Genomic DNA, 13,127 nt, shown 5'->3' with positions numbered 1-13,127 from the left:
TGAACCCATTTTTGACTAACGATGATGGGTGAGCATTTGCTCGATATCTTCAACGAGTACAAAAATGGAAGCAAAGCAATAATTGATTTTAATTGCGATGTGTCGATGAGTTTTCAAATCTTTGACTGCATCTTAGAAAGGAAGCATGGCATTGGATTTGGTTTGTATAAAATGTGCAAAACTTGGATGAATCAGCATAGTTGCAAAGCAGATTTGGAATCAACCAAAGGTACTTGATACACGTCGTTATGCAGACATCCAGACCTCAATTTAAATTTCCCATTTTCCAGAACCCCAAAATGAAGCTGTTCATCGTATTTGCCCTGGTTGCCCTGGCTGCTGCTCAGGACAACACTTATTCCAGCAAATATGACAACGTCGATATCGATGAAATCCTGAAGACGGATCGTCTCTTCAAGAATTACTACAACTGCCTGATCGACCAGGGTCCCTGCACTCCGGATGCTACCGAGCTGAAGCAGGTTCTACCGGATGCCCTGGAGAACAACTGCTCCAAGTGTACGCCGAAGCAGAAGGATGCTGGATACAAGGTCGTTGGCTTTCTTATTGACAACCGTCCCGAAGAGTGGGCTGTCGTACGGGCCAAGTACGATCCCGAAAACAAGTTTGTTGAAAAATACCGAGGAGATGCTGAAGCCGCGGGGGTCAAGCTTTAAACTGTGATATCGTAAGCGATTGAATGTTGATTAATTTTTATTCATGTTTAGAAATTGTGTAAATAAAAAATTAAAAGAGCGCAGAATTTTCTATTTATCTCGATTGTTCAAATTCCTCGTTCAAATTCAACCTCAGATAATCAGAACATATATACTTTTGAGTCACTGAAATCCATCATGATACTATAAATTGTTCCTAAGTGGTTTGATCATGTTAATACAAAATGGCGGCAGATATGGCGTTAGTAGAATATTTAGAATTTTTCTGTTGGATTATAATAGTAATTCAACTCAACTGATTAACATATTTGAAACATTTAAATTATTTCAGTTTTTAGCATTATATGTAATTTAAGTAATTTCATTATCTTAGGTATTTATAGAATTTTAAATATTGATTTTTTTTTTGTATTTGAGAAAAAGTTTTTAAAAAAATATTATTTAAACAAGTTATGTTTTTTAGTACTTTAACGTGTTTATTTATTAAAGTATTTTATGTACTTTACAAGGTATTTAAAAGTACATAGAACATAACCATTTTTTAAATAGGCCTTCGTCATCCACATGGTACTCACTTGACGAATCGGTACTTAAATATGTGTATTTTAAGTATCATAAGTATGCAAAATAGTGTATTATAGTGCTTTTCAGATTTTTAGAATTTTTACCCCCTTCATTTTTTTTTGTATTGACCTTAGTCTTTCACAACCCACGTGATTTTTTAACAGAGGAAAGCGTTGCAGACAATCAATGGAATTGGACTATTTCCCTTGCCCCCGGTTTTTGTTGAAAGTTGAAGTAGCCAACAAATCGACTTAAAAATAAACATAGCCATTAACTGAAAACAAAATATGACGATATTTTTTCAGTCAACTTATTTCAGGCTTGTGTCCGTTAATGCTACATTTTTTGAAAATGAAGATAATAATTTTCCCGATAGACGTGTGCCATTAATTGAAAATTAAAAGAAAAAAAAGCTTTTTCAAGAAACAGGGTATGAAAAAAAAGATAAAAAAATGAGACAATTTTTCGAATCCTATTCTCTTAAACTAATAAATAGATGAACTAATGTTTATTATTGCAATTGTTTATTGAAAGAATTCATTGTAATTTTCTCAGAAATATCGGATACGAAACTTTTTACAACTTGATGCCAGCGGCGGCCGCTTCTTCACGGTATTTTTCGACAAACTTGCGCTCGGGATCGTACTTGTTCTGCAGGACAGCCCATTCCGCAGGACGATTCTCGATGAGCAAGCTGATGACCTTGTAGCCAGTTTCCTTCTGTTTGGGAGTACACTTGGAGCAGTTGTTCTCCAGGGCATCCGGCAGACTCTGCTTCAGCTCGGCAGCATCCGGAGTGCATGGTCCCTGGTCGATCAGGCAGTTGTAATAGTTCTTGAAGAGACGATCCGACTTCAAGATCTCCTCCACGTCGATGTGGTCATACTTGTTGGTGTAGGTGCTGTCCTGGGCAGCGACCAGGGCAACCAGGGCGAATACGATGAGCAGTTTCATTTTGGGATTCTAGAATATGGGAATAAAATATAGTTTTATTTGTTCTAATTGATTTTATAAGTCAAGTACCTTGGATTGGTTCCAGATCTGTTCTGAGACTATGCATTTTAGTTCATGTTCTGCACTATTTATACCACCTGAATCCAATGCAGTGCATCCACGTCTAAGATGCATTCAGAAATTTGGATACTCATTGCAATTAAAATCAATTATTGCTTCGCTGCCTTATGAGCACTGAGCAGTGATATCACGTGAGTTCTTACGGCCGTCATCATTAGTCCAAAATTGGACTGAACTCACTGCACCTCAAATCATTCTTAGACATGCAACTCACCCAGTTTCAATTTATTAGGTTCAAAGTGCATTTTGACTGTATTCAATTCTTGGTATAAATAGTAAGCAGGATAATGCATTGATCATAGTCCAGTTTGCACCTTCAGGATAACAACATCTGTGATTTCAACTCAACTGCTCAAACATGAAACTGCTCATCGCATTCGCCCTGGTTGCCCTGGTCGCTGCCCAGGACTCAACCTACACCAACAAATACGATAACATCGATGTTGATGAGATCCTGAAGTCGGATCGCCTCTTCAAGAACTACTACAACTGTCTGATCGATCAAGGACCTTGCACTCCGGATGCAACCGAGCTGAAGCAGAGTCTTCCCGATGCCCTGGAGAACAATTGCTCAAAGTGTACTCCGAAGCAGAAGGAAACTGGCTACAAGGTCATCAGCTCGCTCATTGAGAATCGTCCTGCGGAATGGGCTGTCCTGCAGGACAAGTACGATCCCGAGCGCAAGTTTGTCGAAAAATACCGCGAAGAAGCTGCCGCCGCTGGTATCAAGTTGTAAACAGTTGAAGGATCAGTGAAAAAATTTAAAATGAATGGTCTTTAATAAAAAAAAATCAATTGAATATTTTGCGTTCCTTGTTTTATTTTTAAGGTTAAAATATTTTATATTGGATAGTCAGGTAATTGTGATGAAACGACTGACCGATAGACTCGCGGTATGGTGTAAGCAAACAAAAATAAATCGAGATGACCAATTGGAGATTTATACTAAGAAAGTTGACTTTTACCTTCCTGATTAAGAATTTTGACGACTCAAAATGTTATAACGGTAAAAAAATCGTTTAAAAACGTGTTTTCCCATGCGCTTTGCGAGGAGGCGCATGGTTTATCACACCAATTTTAATTGTTTGTAAATAAACCTTATTATCAGTCGTATTTCAAAATGAATTGTGTTTCTTTTACCTTAATTTGTTGTTAGTACCAGGCGTCTCGTATAAAATAACTTTTTTTGCTGATGAGCGTAATTTTCACCGATAGAGTATTTTGAATCATACATATTTTCAATCTGGTAGGTCAGCGATTCTCAACCTTCTTCTAGGCCGGTACCCCCTGCCATGTAAATCAAGTAGGCCTGGTACCCCCGTTGAGAATCGATGTGGTAGGTGAAACAAAACTTTCTCCGCATAAACCTCCCATTGGTCATCTCAATTTATTTTTGTTTGCTTCCGCCAACCCGTGAGACTCTTTTGATTTTATCAAGGGACCAGCCATAAACCACGTGGACACTTTTTGAAATCTCTGACCCCCCTCCTTCCCCCGTGGACAATTTCCATACAAAACAAATCTTTTTTGTATGGAGCGTGGACAATCGCTAAAACCTACCCCCTAGGTGTCCACGTGGTTTGTGGATGGTCCTCAAATTTTACGATCTAAAATTTACCTGAATGGTCTGTTTTAATAAAGATTTAGATTTAATTTCACTCAAACTTGTGTTCAATGACGATCCATTGATCTTTTATTCATTAAATAAATAATATAACTTATTTTTATGCAATTTTGGTTTCTTTATTCCGTTCAATTAGAAAAGTGGTGACAAACGGAAAAGGCCGTGAATTTATTTTTGAAAGATTTTCTTTTCGTCTGCAATTCTTTTTAAATTGTCAGTTAAAAACTGTAGAAATCTAAGAGACGTAACCCATGAAGTTTTTATCAAAATCACCTGATTATCACACCCCAGTTAATTTTTAATTTAAATCACAAGAAAAGTATAATATTCCACGGTTCTTGGCATAATGAGTATTATAGATTAAATGCTTGTTTTTCTAGGAGCATGATTTTTTTTTTACTGAAATTCTGAAATACTGACGGACTTGACAGGACGAGGGCCCAGTTTAGAAATTTCGACATCAACAATTATTGGTTGGACAACCCCACAAAAAAAAAAAACCAAAAAAGTTAAAAGTAAAATATTTCATTGCAAATGTTTATTTAAAATCATTCATTTTGAATTTCTAAATTGATCCTTCAACCGTTTACAGCTTGATACCAGCAGCGGCAGCTTCTTCGCGGTATTTTTCGACAAACTTGCGCTCGGGATCGTACTTGGCCTGCAGGACAGCCCATTCCGCAGGACGATTCTCAATGAGCGAGCTGATGACCTTGTAGCCAGTTTCCTTCTGTTTGGGAGTACACTTTGAGCAATTGTTCTCCAGGGCATCGGGAAGACTCTGCTTCAGCTCGGTTGCATCCGGAGTGCAAGGTCCTTGATCGATCAGACAGTTGTAGTAGTTCTTGAAGAGGCGATCCGACTTCAGGATCTCATCCACATCGATGTTATCGTATTTGTTGGTGTAGGTTGAGTCCTGGGCAGCGACCAGGGCAACCAGGGCGAATGCGATGAGCAGTTTCATGTTTGAGCGGATGAGTTGAAATCACAGATGTTGTTATCCTGAAGGTGCAAACTGGACTATGATCAATGCATTATCCTGCTTACTATTTATACCAAGAATTGAATACAGTCAAAATGCACTTTGAACCTGATAGACAGAAACTGGGTGAGTTGCATGTCTAAGATTTAATTGAACTGCAGCAAGTTAAGTCCAATTTTGGACTAATGATGACGGGTTTAAGATCTTGCATGATATCACTGCTCAGTGCTCATGAGGCAGCGAAGCAATAATTGATTTTAATTGCAATGAGTATCCAAATTTCTGACTGCATCTTAGACGTGGATGCACTGCATTGGATTCGGTTTGTATAAATAGTGCAGAACTTGAACCAAAATGCATAGTCTCAAAACAGATCTGGAACCACTCCAAGGTACTTGACTTATAAAATCAATTAGAACAAATAAAACAAAAATTTATTCCAATATTCTAGAATCCCAAAATGAAACTGCTCATCGTATTCGCCCTGGTTGCCCTGGTCGCTGCCCAGGACAGCACCTACACCAACAAGTATGACCACATCGACGTGGAGGAAATCCTGAAGTCGGACCGTCTATTCAAGAACTACTACAACTGTCTGATCGACCAGGGACCATGCACTCCGGATGCTGCCGAGCTGAAGCAGAGTCTGCCGGATGCCCTGGAGAACAACTGCTCAAAGTGTACTCCGAAGCAGAAGGAAACTGGCTACAAGGTCATCAGCTTGCTCATCGAGAATCGTCCAGCGGAATGGGCTGTCCTGCAGAACAAGTACGATCCCGAGCGCAAGTTTGTCGAAAAATACCGCGAAGAAGCTGCCGCTGCTGGTATCAAGTTGTAATCAGTTGAAAGATCAAATCACATTAAATGGTTTTGAATAAATGTTTGCAAATGAAGTTTTGGGTTTTTGTTTCATGAATGTTATAATGAAAATACTCCAACTCCTTCATTTACTTCATACTATTTTATGCAATTATATATACTGATAATTTTGATGTTGATATATATTATTCATAATTTGAAATTTATTTAGATCTGGAATCAAATTTTTAAAAGATTTCAATACTCATGGCTAAGAAGGTGGCTGAATTGTGTTTAATGTTTTTTTTCTTCTTTTGCTCTCATTTGCATAATTGACCACATGTGAAAACAGAATGTTCAGGAAAACGAAAAACAAATTTGTCCCACCAAAGGTTACGTGTACCCGGGCAGACAGTAATAACAAAATTCATGCCATTTCAATAACAAATACTGTTAAAATAACAGAAAGTGTTATGGAATCTTCTTGAAAAATCCATTTGTGCATAAGGGTTTAATAACAGTTTATGTTATCTTAACAAAATTTATTATTGGTCTGATATTGGTTGAATGCCAAAACAACTTTGGAATAACATTTTTTGTTATGGAAGAATACCTCCAACTGTTATTGGGATGATTGGATTAGTTGTTAAAATAACAAAAAATAATAACAAAGATTTGTTCGAAAAATAACTGAAAATGTTATTAGTCTTTTATTACAATACCAAAAAATAACAAAAAAAAATCATAGCGGCGAATAACAAATGTTGTTAAAAATAACGTAAAATGTTATTGGCCTAGTATTTTCAAATATCAAAAAATGTTATTCCCAAGTTATTTCCGTCTGCTCGGGTAAGAATATTGCGAAAAAATTTGGATTTGTCAAATTTTGTTTATAGTAGCACAGATGGGAAATCAGTCTTAAAGTCAGTTTAAAAAAAATAACAAATTTTTAAACTAAAAGTATCAACTACTATATGTACTATTGAAAATTTGCAAATAATGTATGAATTTATGATTTTTTTGCTATGTTTTTTTTTCCGATGTGTGGTCTAAAAAGTCCTCTTTGAATAAACATACAATGTTTTACAATGTATGTTAAATAGTTTACAATGAATTGTACAAGTTTTTTTTTTAAATTTTAATTCACAGCAATATTTTTGTTTGTTTCATGATTTTGGGGCCTTTTTGTAGGGGAGAGGGGGCGGGGGGACAAATACATGAAATAATATTTTCTAAGGACTTCTATCATTTTATACATTTCCATATCTGTAAAAAAAAGTAAACACGCTCCTGGAATTGGAAAGGTGTTCGCTGGACTGACTGCGAAATTAAGGAAATCACAATTTGAGCTGTTAAGTCGAATTCGTTTTATAAATAATCAAAAAGCATCGTATTTAAAAATTGCAAATCTTTATTAAGAATACTTCAAAGTAACGTTGTCCACATTGTTGTCACATGATTCATTCCCATCTTACAGGTTGATTCCGGCAGCTTTAGCTTCGTCGCGGTATTTTTCGACAAACTTGTTTTCGGGATCGTACTTGGCCCTTAGGACGTTCCACTCCTCGGGACGGTTGTCGATGAGCCAGCCAACGACCTTGTAACCGACTTCCTTCTGCTTAGGCGTACACTTGGAACAGTTGTTCTCCAGTGCATCGGGAAGGCTCTGCTTCAGCTCGGAAGCATCCGGAGTGCATGGTCCCTGATCGATCAGGCAGTTGAAGTAGTTCTTGAAGAGACGGTCCGACTTCAGGATCTCATCGACGTCGACGTGGTCGTATTTGTTGGTGTAGGTGCTGTCCTGGGCAGCGACCAGGGCAACCAGGGCGAATACGATGAGCAGCTTCATGATTAAGGTTGAGTTCTGGCTGGTGAACCGAATTGAACTGTGGTTGATGCATTTTTCTGGACCATATTTATATCAGGCGTAAAAATTGATTTCTAACCGCTTTGAACCTATTTGGGGTTGAGTTGCAGTGAGTTGCATGACGACTAAGGAGGAGCTATTAGATGTAATTACTGCAAGTTGCTGCGTTTATTCTGATATATCGCTCATGCACTTCTGCATTTAAACCCACTTTGATTCTATTTCGATATCATTAGCTGGTGCAGATCATGCAGTCGTAACTGTTTTTGATTGGGATGATTTTTGAATTGAGATGCATTGCCGGTGGTAAATGGGATGCACAACTTGCATATTTTTTGCATATAAATTGAGAAAATTTTGGCAGTATTTGCATAGTCTTGAAGTAGATCTTCATTCGACCAGAGGTAGTTTCTAGTTGTTTAGGATTCCTAAAATAAACGTTTGAATTATTGTTTGCAGCATTCCTTCCAAAATGAAGTTGATTATCGTGTTGGTCCTGGTGGCGCTGGCCGCGGCTCAGGTTCCATTTACCAACAAGTACGACCACATCAACGTGGAGGAGATTCTGATGTCGGACCGTCTCTTCAAGAACTACTTCAACTGCCTGATCGACGAGGGTGCATGCACGCCGGAAGCTTCCGAGCTGAAGGAAAAACTGCCGGAAGCTTTGGAGAACAACTGTGAGCTGTGCACGGAGAAGCAGAAAGATACCTCAGTCAAGGTTATCCGGTATCTCATTGATAAGCGTCCGGTGGAGTGGGGTGTGCTGAAGACCAAGTTCGACCCGAACAACAAATTCGTCGACCGTTACCGTGAAGAAGCCGAGGCGGCCGGTATCAAGCTGTAAGGATTCGATTTTGTGACAACTATTGTTTGACCCTTTTTATATGACCGAAAGAAGCACCTGAATAAAGATTTCAACAACTGCATTGTGAAGGTCTTTGTAGACCAAATTTGGAGCATTTTCTCTTGTCATATGGGAGATAGGACACAAAGTTTTCCATTCAAATGTTCAATCGGTTTATTCGTAATCACTGCTGCTCGGCACTGCAGAGCCGTCAACTACATTGAGTATCGAAAGCGTTGTGTAGAGGAGAGTTCCATATCGTGAGTATTCCGGGACGTACATAAGGTCAGATGTTTACAGCTTGATTCCCTCGGCATCGGCGTCGGTCAGGTACTTCTCGACGTACTTGTTCTCCGGGTCGTACTTGGCCTTCAGCACCTTCCAGGCTTCGGAGCGGTTCTCGGTCAGGTACTTGATGGTCTTAACGCTGTCCTTCTGCTGCTTCTCGCTACACTTGTTGCAGCTGTTCTCCAAGGCTTCCGGCAGGACACGCTTCAGGTAGTTACCCTCCGGGGTGCATGGTCCCTCATCCATCAGGCAGTTGTAGTAGTTCTTGAACAGGCGATCCGACTTCAGGATGTCATCCAGGTCGATCTTGTCGAACTTGGTGGTGTACTTCTCTCCGATTTCCTCCAAGGTTTCCACCTCGGCATCCTGGGCGAACGCCACGGCAAACAGAGCCAGACCAACAATGAACAGTTTCATTTTGGGGGGTTTGAGTTTTGAACTGTAAGAAGAAATGCACTCCTGTTAATGCAATGCTGAATCCTTTGGAAGGTAGTTTGGGATAGATCGAGATTACTCACCTTGGTGCTTGGTTGGAGATACAGATTCGAACTATGATTGTTCCTGGATGTTCTCGAGCTTTTTATAGGGTGCTAGCATCGATGTGGCCTCTTCCCAGTGAATACTTCTTCCCGGTGCGTTTTCCATCTTGTCTAGATTTTCCATTTCGCTCTGCACTATGTGTCTATCAAAAATTGAAATTATTGGCTAGCTTAATTTAGCAATTCAATATTAGGCAAAGAGGGAGGAATAATCGGATCGAGTAATCCAACTAGTAGATTTCTGCGGGTGAGAAGAATCAATCATCCCAGCATATTGTAGCGATTCCAACCGTAATCCTAGACGTCCAGCCAATCGTAGGTAACGTATAGAGCATCAGCAGGGCCAGAGCAATACGAATCATCAAGCTCATGCTTTTTAATTTGGCTAGACGCGATGGAGTAAACAAGAATCGCACAAAGCTCGCGCGAAAGAGGGGCGGCGAGGGGCTTTTCGCGAATGATGTATCGCCAAAAATCCGTCCGCAGTGTAGAGCAAGCTTAGAACGGCATCTATGAACCTGCACCCGCAGACTTTGAGAACTTTTTAGAGGGATAGATGAATTTCAAGGGGGGTGGAAAGGGTGAAGAAGTTGTTCGGCTTCTTTCTCCAAAGTTTGAGAAGTTGTTATAATCTGCGGGGATCTGGTTTTTGGAGAACTTGGAGTGATCCACTTGGAGTACGGCAGATCAGGGGACTTGGAGGGGCAATGGATCGTTGAGTGCAGTCATGCAAATTAAGATCCGCGCGTGTTTGACCCGGGTTCAGCGCCGGGTTTCGAAACTAGTTTTGGGGATTCCCGGGATCTAATGGAAGCAATTTTGGCAGTTCATCTATCAGGACGTTTGGACTGAGGGTTGCTATTAATGGGTTAGTTGTTTCAGTCAAAAATCGATATTTTTGAGAGATTGTTTTGGCTATTATGTAATTATACATACAAATCGTTTGGTCCCCTAAGGATGAGACTGATTTGACACAACATTTTTATAGTAAGTTCTTTTAAACGTACTATGCGTCTCCATTGAGTTAGGTGATCAATACTCCCAGCAATATTTTTTTTGTTGATCAAATTTAACGAAATTTGTCTTGTTCCTGCCGACACAGCTTTTTTTCAATAATCCCTCCTTTCAGATAGAGGTACCTTTTGTCAGCTGGTCGGTGCCAATGACACTTGATTTGTGAGCTCGACTGCGATATTTCGTGGATTGTTTGATTGACAGCTCACGACCGGTTCTAACGGAACGTCCTAGCGCAGCCTTGTCTTGTTCTATGGAACTACCTTTTGTGACTTTTTTGCCGAACTTGTTTCTTTAGAAAACCTAAATAATTTAGACATTTGATTCGAACAACGGAAAAATTACGTTTATTACAACACAAAAGTGTAACAATCAGTCAAGTCTTCAAACAAACTCACAACAAACCGCTTACAGCTTGATACCCTCCTTCTCGGCATCGGCCAGGTACTTCTCGACGTACTTGTTCTCCGGATCGAAACGAGCCTTCAGGACCTTCCACTCCTCGGCCCGGTTGTCGGCCATGTACTTGATGGCACGGACTCCGTCATCGCGCTGCTTGTCGCTGCACTTGGCGCAGTTCGTCTCCAGGGCATCAGGCAGGATACGCTTCAGGTAGCTTCCCTCAGCCGTACAGCGACCTTCATCCACCAGACAGTTGTAGTAATTCTTGAACAGCCGATCCGACTTCAAGATCTCGTCCAGGTCGATGTTATCGTACCGGGTCGTGTATTTGTCACCATCTTCCTCCTGGGCAGCGACCAGGGCAACCAGGGCCAGCGCAACGATGAAGAACTTCATGTTGATTGAATTGGGGGTTGATACCTGATAAAGAATAAAAAAAGATTAATTCATTCAATCAATGATCTTCTAAAGACGTGGATCTTACTTTGCTTGGATTGCAGTACAAAAGTGAACTATGCCTATGTCGAGACTTTGGCGAGCTTTATATATATTTCATAACCAATTGTTCTGCCGGCTCTTCCGTGCGGCAACAATTTTGGCTCCATAGGCTTTTCGCCTTGCAGCAAGAAACAGTAGGAAACGTTTTTTTACTTCTCTGCTCAAGAGCTACGAGGCTCAAGAGATGTGCCACAAAGAAAAGTTTGACACAATTAGTCTCAATGCCTCGTGCTGAGATGGGTCGTAATTGGGGTCTTGGTTTTTTGTTCTGGTAGTGTTATGCAGGTATTGAACGTTTAATTTCTTTATTAGTTTTATAAACGGTTCTATGATCTTTAAGCTACACTGTAAAAAGTATGGTACAGCAATACGTTAGTTGAGTTGCTGAAATGAAGATTAATTCGTTTTTTCGACAACACCTTCAAATTAGTTTTTTTTGTAATTCACTACGTTTTCGAAAAAAATAACTTTGTTAATTGTTATGTTTTTTGTTGTTGTGAATATTCGACAACCTAAATTTACATATACGGGAGCAAATGACCCATAGGGTTAATGTTCCCCGAATAAAATCAACAACAACAACAACATATTTACATAAGGAATTTTCTGAAAAAAAAAATCAAGACTAAAAAAATGATTGGTTTGGAAAATGTCGACAATGTGTCCTAATACTCATAATAAATTGAAAATAATTTTTAGATGCAAAATTTTGCAATCCAGAAAAACTTTACTTTTGTTTGATGAAGTAATAGATATTTGTTTATTGTTTTTAATTTTCGAAAAACGTATTTTTTCATTTTTTTGGTGTCACTTAATTAGCTACTATCTATCAACTGACCGATATCTCGGAAACTTTTGGTTGAGTTTATTTTTTTCAAAAGAAAATATTTGAAAATTGCTTGCTATTTAAATTTTTTTCTGAATCTGATAGTTTTGAACCATACAATTTAAGAGCGAGTCCACGAACAAGGCATACCCCTTTGTATGGGACGTCGTTTGGACCTCACCAATCTGCCTGAAATTTTCAAGGGTTGTTTGTACATATAAAACTAGCATCTGGCCAAAATATGAGCACTCTAGGTCAACGGGAAGTGGGGCAAATCGGGACACAAAGTTTGGTGGTTCAAAAACGTCAAAAATCTTAAAAAGGCTATAACTTAGGCAAAATTCAATTTAATTTCAAAATTCAAAATGCATCTGAAAGGGCTTAGAAAATGCAACAAAATGCAGGAAAAAGCATCCCAATTGGTTGAATCTGAAGGGAGTTATTGGCATTTTAGTGGAAAAATAGCATAATTTTCAAATGTTCCATCCAGATATCAACTCGCTTCAACCTGCAGCTTGTAGGGGACATCTGAGACTACCATCTGAGACTGAGAACGCTTTGGGTAAGGCAGTTTAACGTATTAAATAAACACTTTTTCTTAAAGTGATTTGGTTAAATGGTTAAAATTGATGAAAATAACAATTTTTATGCATGTTTCGTATGTGAAATTGTCTCAGGAACACGAATATGATAAAATAATCACCAGAAAATGGGATCTAAGGGGTCCTCCGAGCAAAAATTTACAACCCAAAAATTCACTAAAAGTAAAAGTGTTTATTTAATATGTTAAACTGCCTTACCCAAAGCGTTCTCAGTCTCAGATGGTAGTCCCAGATGTCCCCTACAAGCTGCAGGTCGAAGCGAGTTGATATCTGGATGGAACATTTTTTTATTTGAGTTTGAAAATTATGCTTTTTTTTCCACTAAAATGCCAATAACTCCCTTCAGATTCAAACAATTGGGATGCTTTTTCCTGCATTTTGTTGCATTTTCTAAGCCCTTTCAGATGCATTTTGAATTTTGAAATTAAATTGAATTTTGCCTAAGTTATAGCCTTTTTAAGATTTTTGACGTTTTTGAACCTTCAAACTTTGTGTCCCGATTTGCCCCACTTCCTGTTGACCTAG

At 39.0% G+C, this 13,127-nt stretch overlaps 9 protein-coding genes across 9 annotated transcripts; 4 read left to right on the top strand and 5 right to left on the bottom strand.

Annotated features, from left to right (window-relative positions):
- Positions 1 to 299: 299 nt before the first annotated feature.
- LOC120421151 (ejaculatory bulb-specific protein 3-like) lies at positions 300 to 677 on the top strand. Its single transcript, XM_039584341.1, has one exon. The coding sequence runs from the start codon at positions 300 to 302 to the stop codon at positions 675 to 677; it is 378 nt and encodes a 125-aa protein (XP_039440275.1).
- Positions 678 to 1,743: 1,066 nt separating this feature from the next.
- Positions 1,744 to 2,298, bottom strand: LOC120421163 (ejaculatory bulb-specific protein 3-like). Its single transcript, XM_039584355.2, has 2 exons — positions 2,265 to 2,298; positions 1,744 to 2,204 (listed from the first exon to the last, which is right to left on the bottom strand). The coding sequence occupies exon 2, from the start codon at positions 2,193 to 2,195 to the stop codon at positions 1,818 to 1,820; it is 378 nt and encodes a 125-aa protein (XP_039440289.1). The 5' UTR covers positions 2,196 to 2,204; positions 2,265 to 2,298; the 3' UTR covers positions 1,744 to 1,817.
- Positions 2,299 to 2,630: 332 nt separating this feature from the next.
- LOC120421166 (ejaculatory bulb-specific protein 3-like) lies at positions 2,631 to 3,115 on the top strand. The gene has a single exon (XM_039584360.2). The coding sequence runs from the start codon at positions 2,674 to 2,676 to the stop codon at positions 3,049 to 3,051; it is 378 nt and encodes a 125-aa protein (XP_039440294.1). The 5' UTR covers positions 2,631 to 2,673; the 3' UTR covers positions 3,052 to 3,115.
- A 1,340-nt stretch (positions 3,116 to 4,455) lies between these two features.
- On the bottom strand, positions 4,456 to 4,969 carry LOC120421167 (ejaculatory bulb-specific protein 3-like). Its single transcript, XM_039584361.2, has one exon. The coding sequence runs from the start codon at positions 4,901 to 4,903 to the stop codon at positions 4,526 to 4,528; it is 378 nt and encodes a 125-aa protein (XP_039440295.1). The 5' UTR covers positions 4,904 to 4,969; the 3' UTR covers positions 4,456 to 4,525.
- Positions 4,970 to 5,371: 402 nt separating this feature from the next.
- On the top strand, positions 5,372 to 5,814 carry LOC120421165 (ejaculatory bulb-specific protein 3-like). Its single transcript, XM_039584358.2, has one exon. The coding sequence runs from the start codon at positions 5,382 to 5,384 to the stop codon at positions 5,757 to 5,759; it is 378 nt and encodes a 125-aa protein (XP_039440292.1). The 5' UTR covers positions 5,372 to 5,381; the 3' UTR covers positions 5,760 to 5,814.
- Positions 5,815 to 7,112: 1,298 nt separating this feature from the next.
- LOC120421164 (ejaculatory bulb-specific protein 3-like) lies at positions 7,113 to 7,611 on the bottom strand. The gene has a single exon (XM_039584357.2). It carries the CDS (start codon positions 7,566 to 7,568, stop codon positions 7,191 to 7,193), a length of 378 nt encoding a protein of 125 aa, XP_039440291.1. The 5' UTR covers positions 7,569 to 7,611; the 3' UTR covers positions 7,113 to 7,190.
- A 275-nt stretch (positions 7,612 to 7,886) lies between these two features.
- LOC120421168 (ejaculatory bulb-specific protein 3-like) lies at positions 7,887 to 8,545 on the top strand. The gene is made up of 2 exons (XM_039584362.2): positions 7,887 to 7,990; positions 8,046 to 8,545. The coding sequence occupies exon 2, from the start codon at positions 8,059 to 8,061 to the stop codon at positions 8,431 to 8,433; it is 375 nt and encodes a 124-aa protein (XP_039440296.1). The 5' UTR covers positions 7,887 to 7,990; positions 8,046 to 8,058; the 3' UTR covers positions 8,434 to 8,545.
- Positions 8,546 to 8,579: 34 nt separating this feature from the next.
- LOC120421157 (ejaculatory bulb-specific protein 3-like) lies at positions 8,580 to 9,301 on the bottom strand. The gene is made up of 2 exons (XM_039584349.2): positions 9,240 to 9,301; positions 8,580 to 9,160 (listed from the first exon to the last, which is right to left on the bottom strand). Exon 2 carries the CDS (start codon positions 9,136 to 9,138, stop codon positions 8,728 to 8,730), a length of 411 nt encoding a protein of 136 aa, XP_039440283.1. The 5' UTR covers positions 9,139 to 9,160; positions 9,240 to 9,301; the 3' UTR covers positions 8,580 to 8,727.
- A 1,365-nt stretch (positions 9,302 to 10,666) lies between these two features.
- LOC120421160 (ejaculatory bulb-specific protein 3-like) lies at positions 10,667 to 11,078 on the bottom strand. Its single transcript, XM_039584352.2, has one exon. The coding sequence runs from the start codon at positions 11,070 to 11,072 to the stop codon at positions 10,683 to 10,685; it is 390 nt and encodes a 129-aa protein (XP_039440286.1). The 5' UTR covers positions 11,073 to 11,078; the 3' UTR covers positions 10,667 to 10,682.
- Positions 11,079 to 13,127: the final 2,049 nt, after the last annotated feature.

Source organism: Culex pipiens, chromosome 2, assembly GCF_016801865.2.
Source record: "Culex pipiens pallens isolate TS chromosome 2, TS_CPP_V2, whole genome shotgun sequence".
NCBI lineage: Eukaryota > Metazoa > Arthropoda > Insecta > Diptera > Culicidae > Culex > Culex pipiens.
This window is presented reverse-complemented; position numbering and strand designations above follow the sequence as displayed.

Coding starts and splice junctions, on each gene's coding strand:
- LOC120421151 (XM_039584341.1), top strand. CDS start 300: ATGAAGCTGTTCATCGTATTTGCCCTGGTTGCCCTGGCTGCTGCTCAG.
- LOC120421163 (XM_039584355.2), bottom strand. CDS start 2,195: ATGAAACTGCTCATCGTATTCGCCCTGGTTGCCCTGGTCGCTGCCCAG.
- LOC120421166 (XM_039584360.2), top strand. CDS start 2,674: ATGAAACTGCTCATCGCATTCGCCCTGGTTGCCCTGGTCGCTGCCCAG.
- LOC120421167 (XM_039584361.2), bottom strand. CDS start 4,903: ATGAAACTGCTCATCGCATTCGCCCTGGTTGCCCTGGTCGCTGCCCAG.
- LOC120421165 (XM_039584358.2), top strand. CDS start 5,382: ATGAAACTGCTCATCGTATTCGCCCTGGTTGCCCTGGTCGCTGCCCAG.
- LOC120421164 (XM_039584357.2), bottom strand. CDS start 7,568: ATGAAGCTGCTCATCGTATTCGCCCTGGTTGCCCTGGTCGCTGCCCAG.
- LOC120421168 (XM_039584362.2), top strand. CDS start 8,059: ATGAAGTTGATTATCGTGTTGGTCCTGGTGGCGCTGGCCGCGGCTCAG.
- LOC120421157 (XM_039584349.2), bottom strand. CDS start 9,138: ATGAAACTGTTCATTGTTGGTCTGGCTCTGTTTGCCGTGGCGTTCGCC.
- LOC120421160 (XM_039584352.2), bottom strand. CDS start 11,072: ATGAAGTTCTTCATCGTTGCGCTGGCCCTGGTTGCCCTGGTCGCTGCC.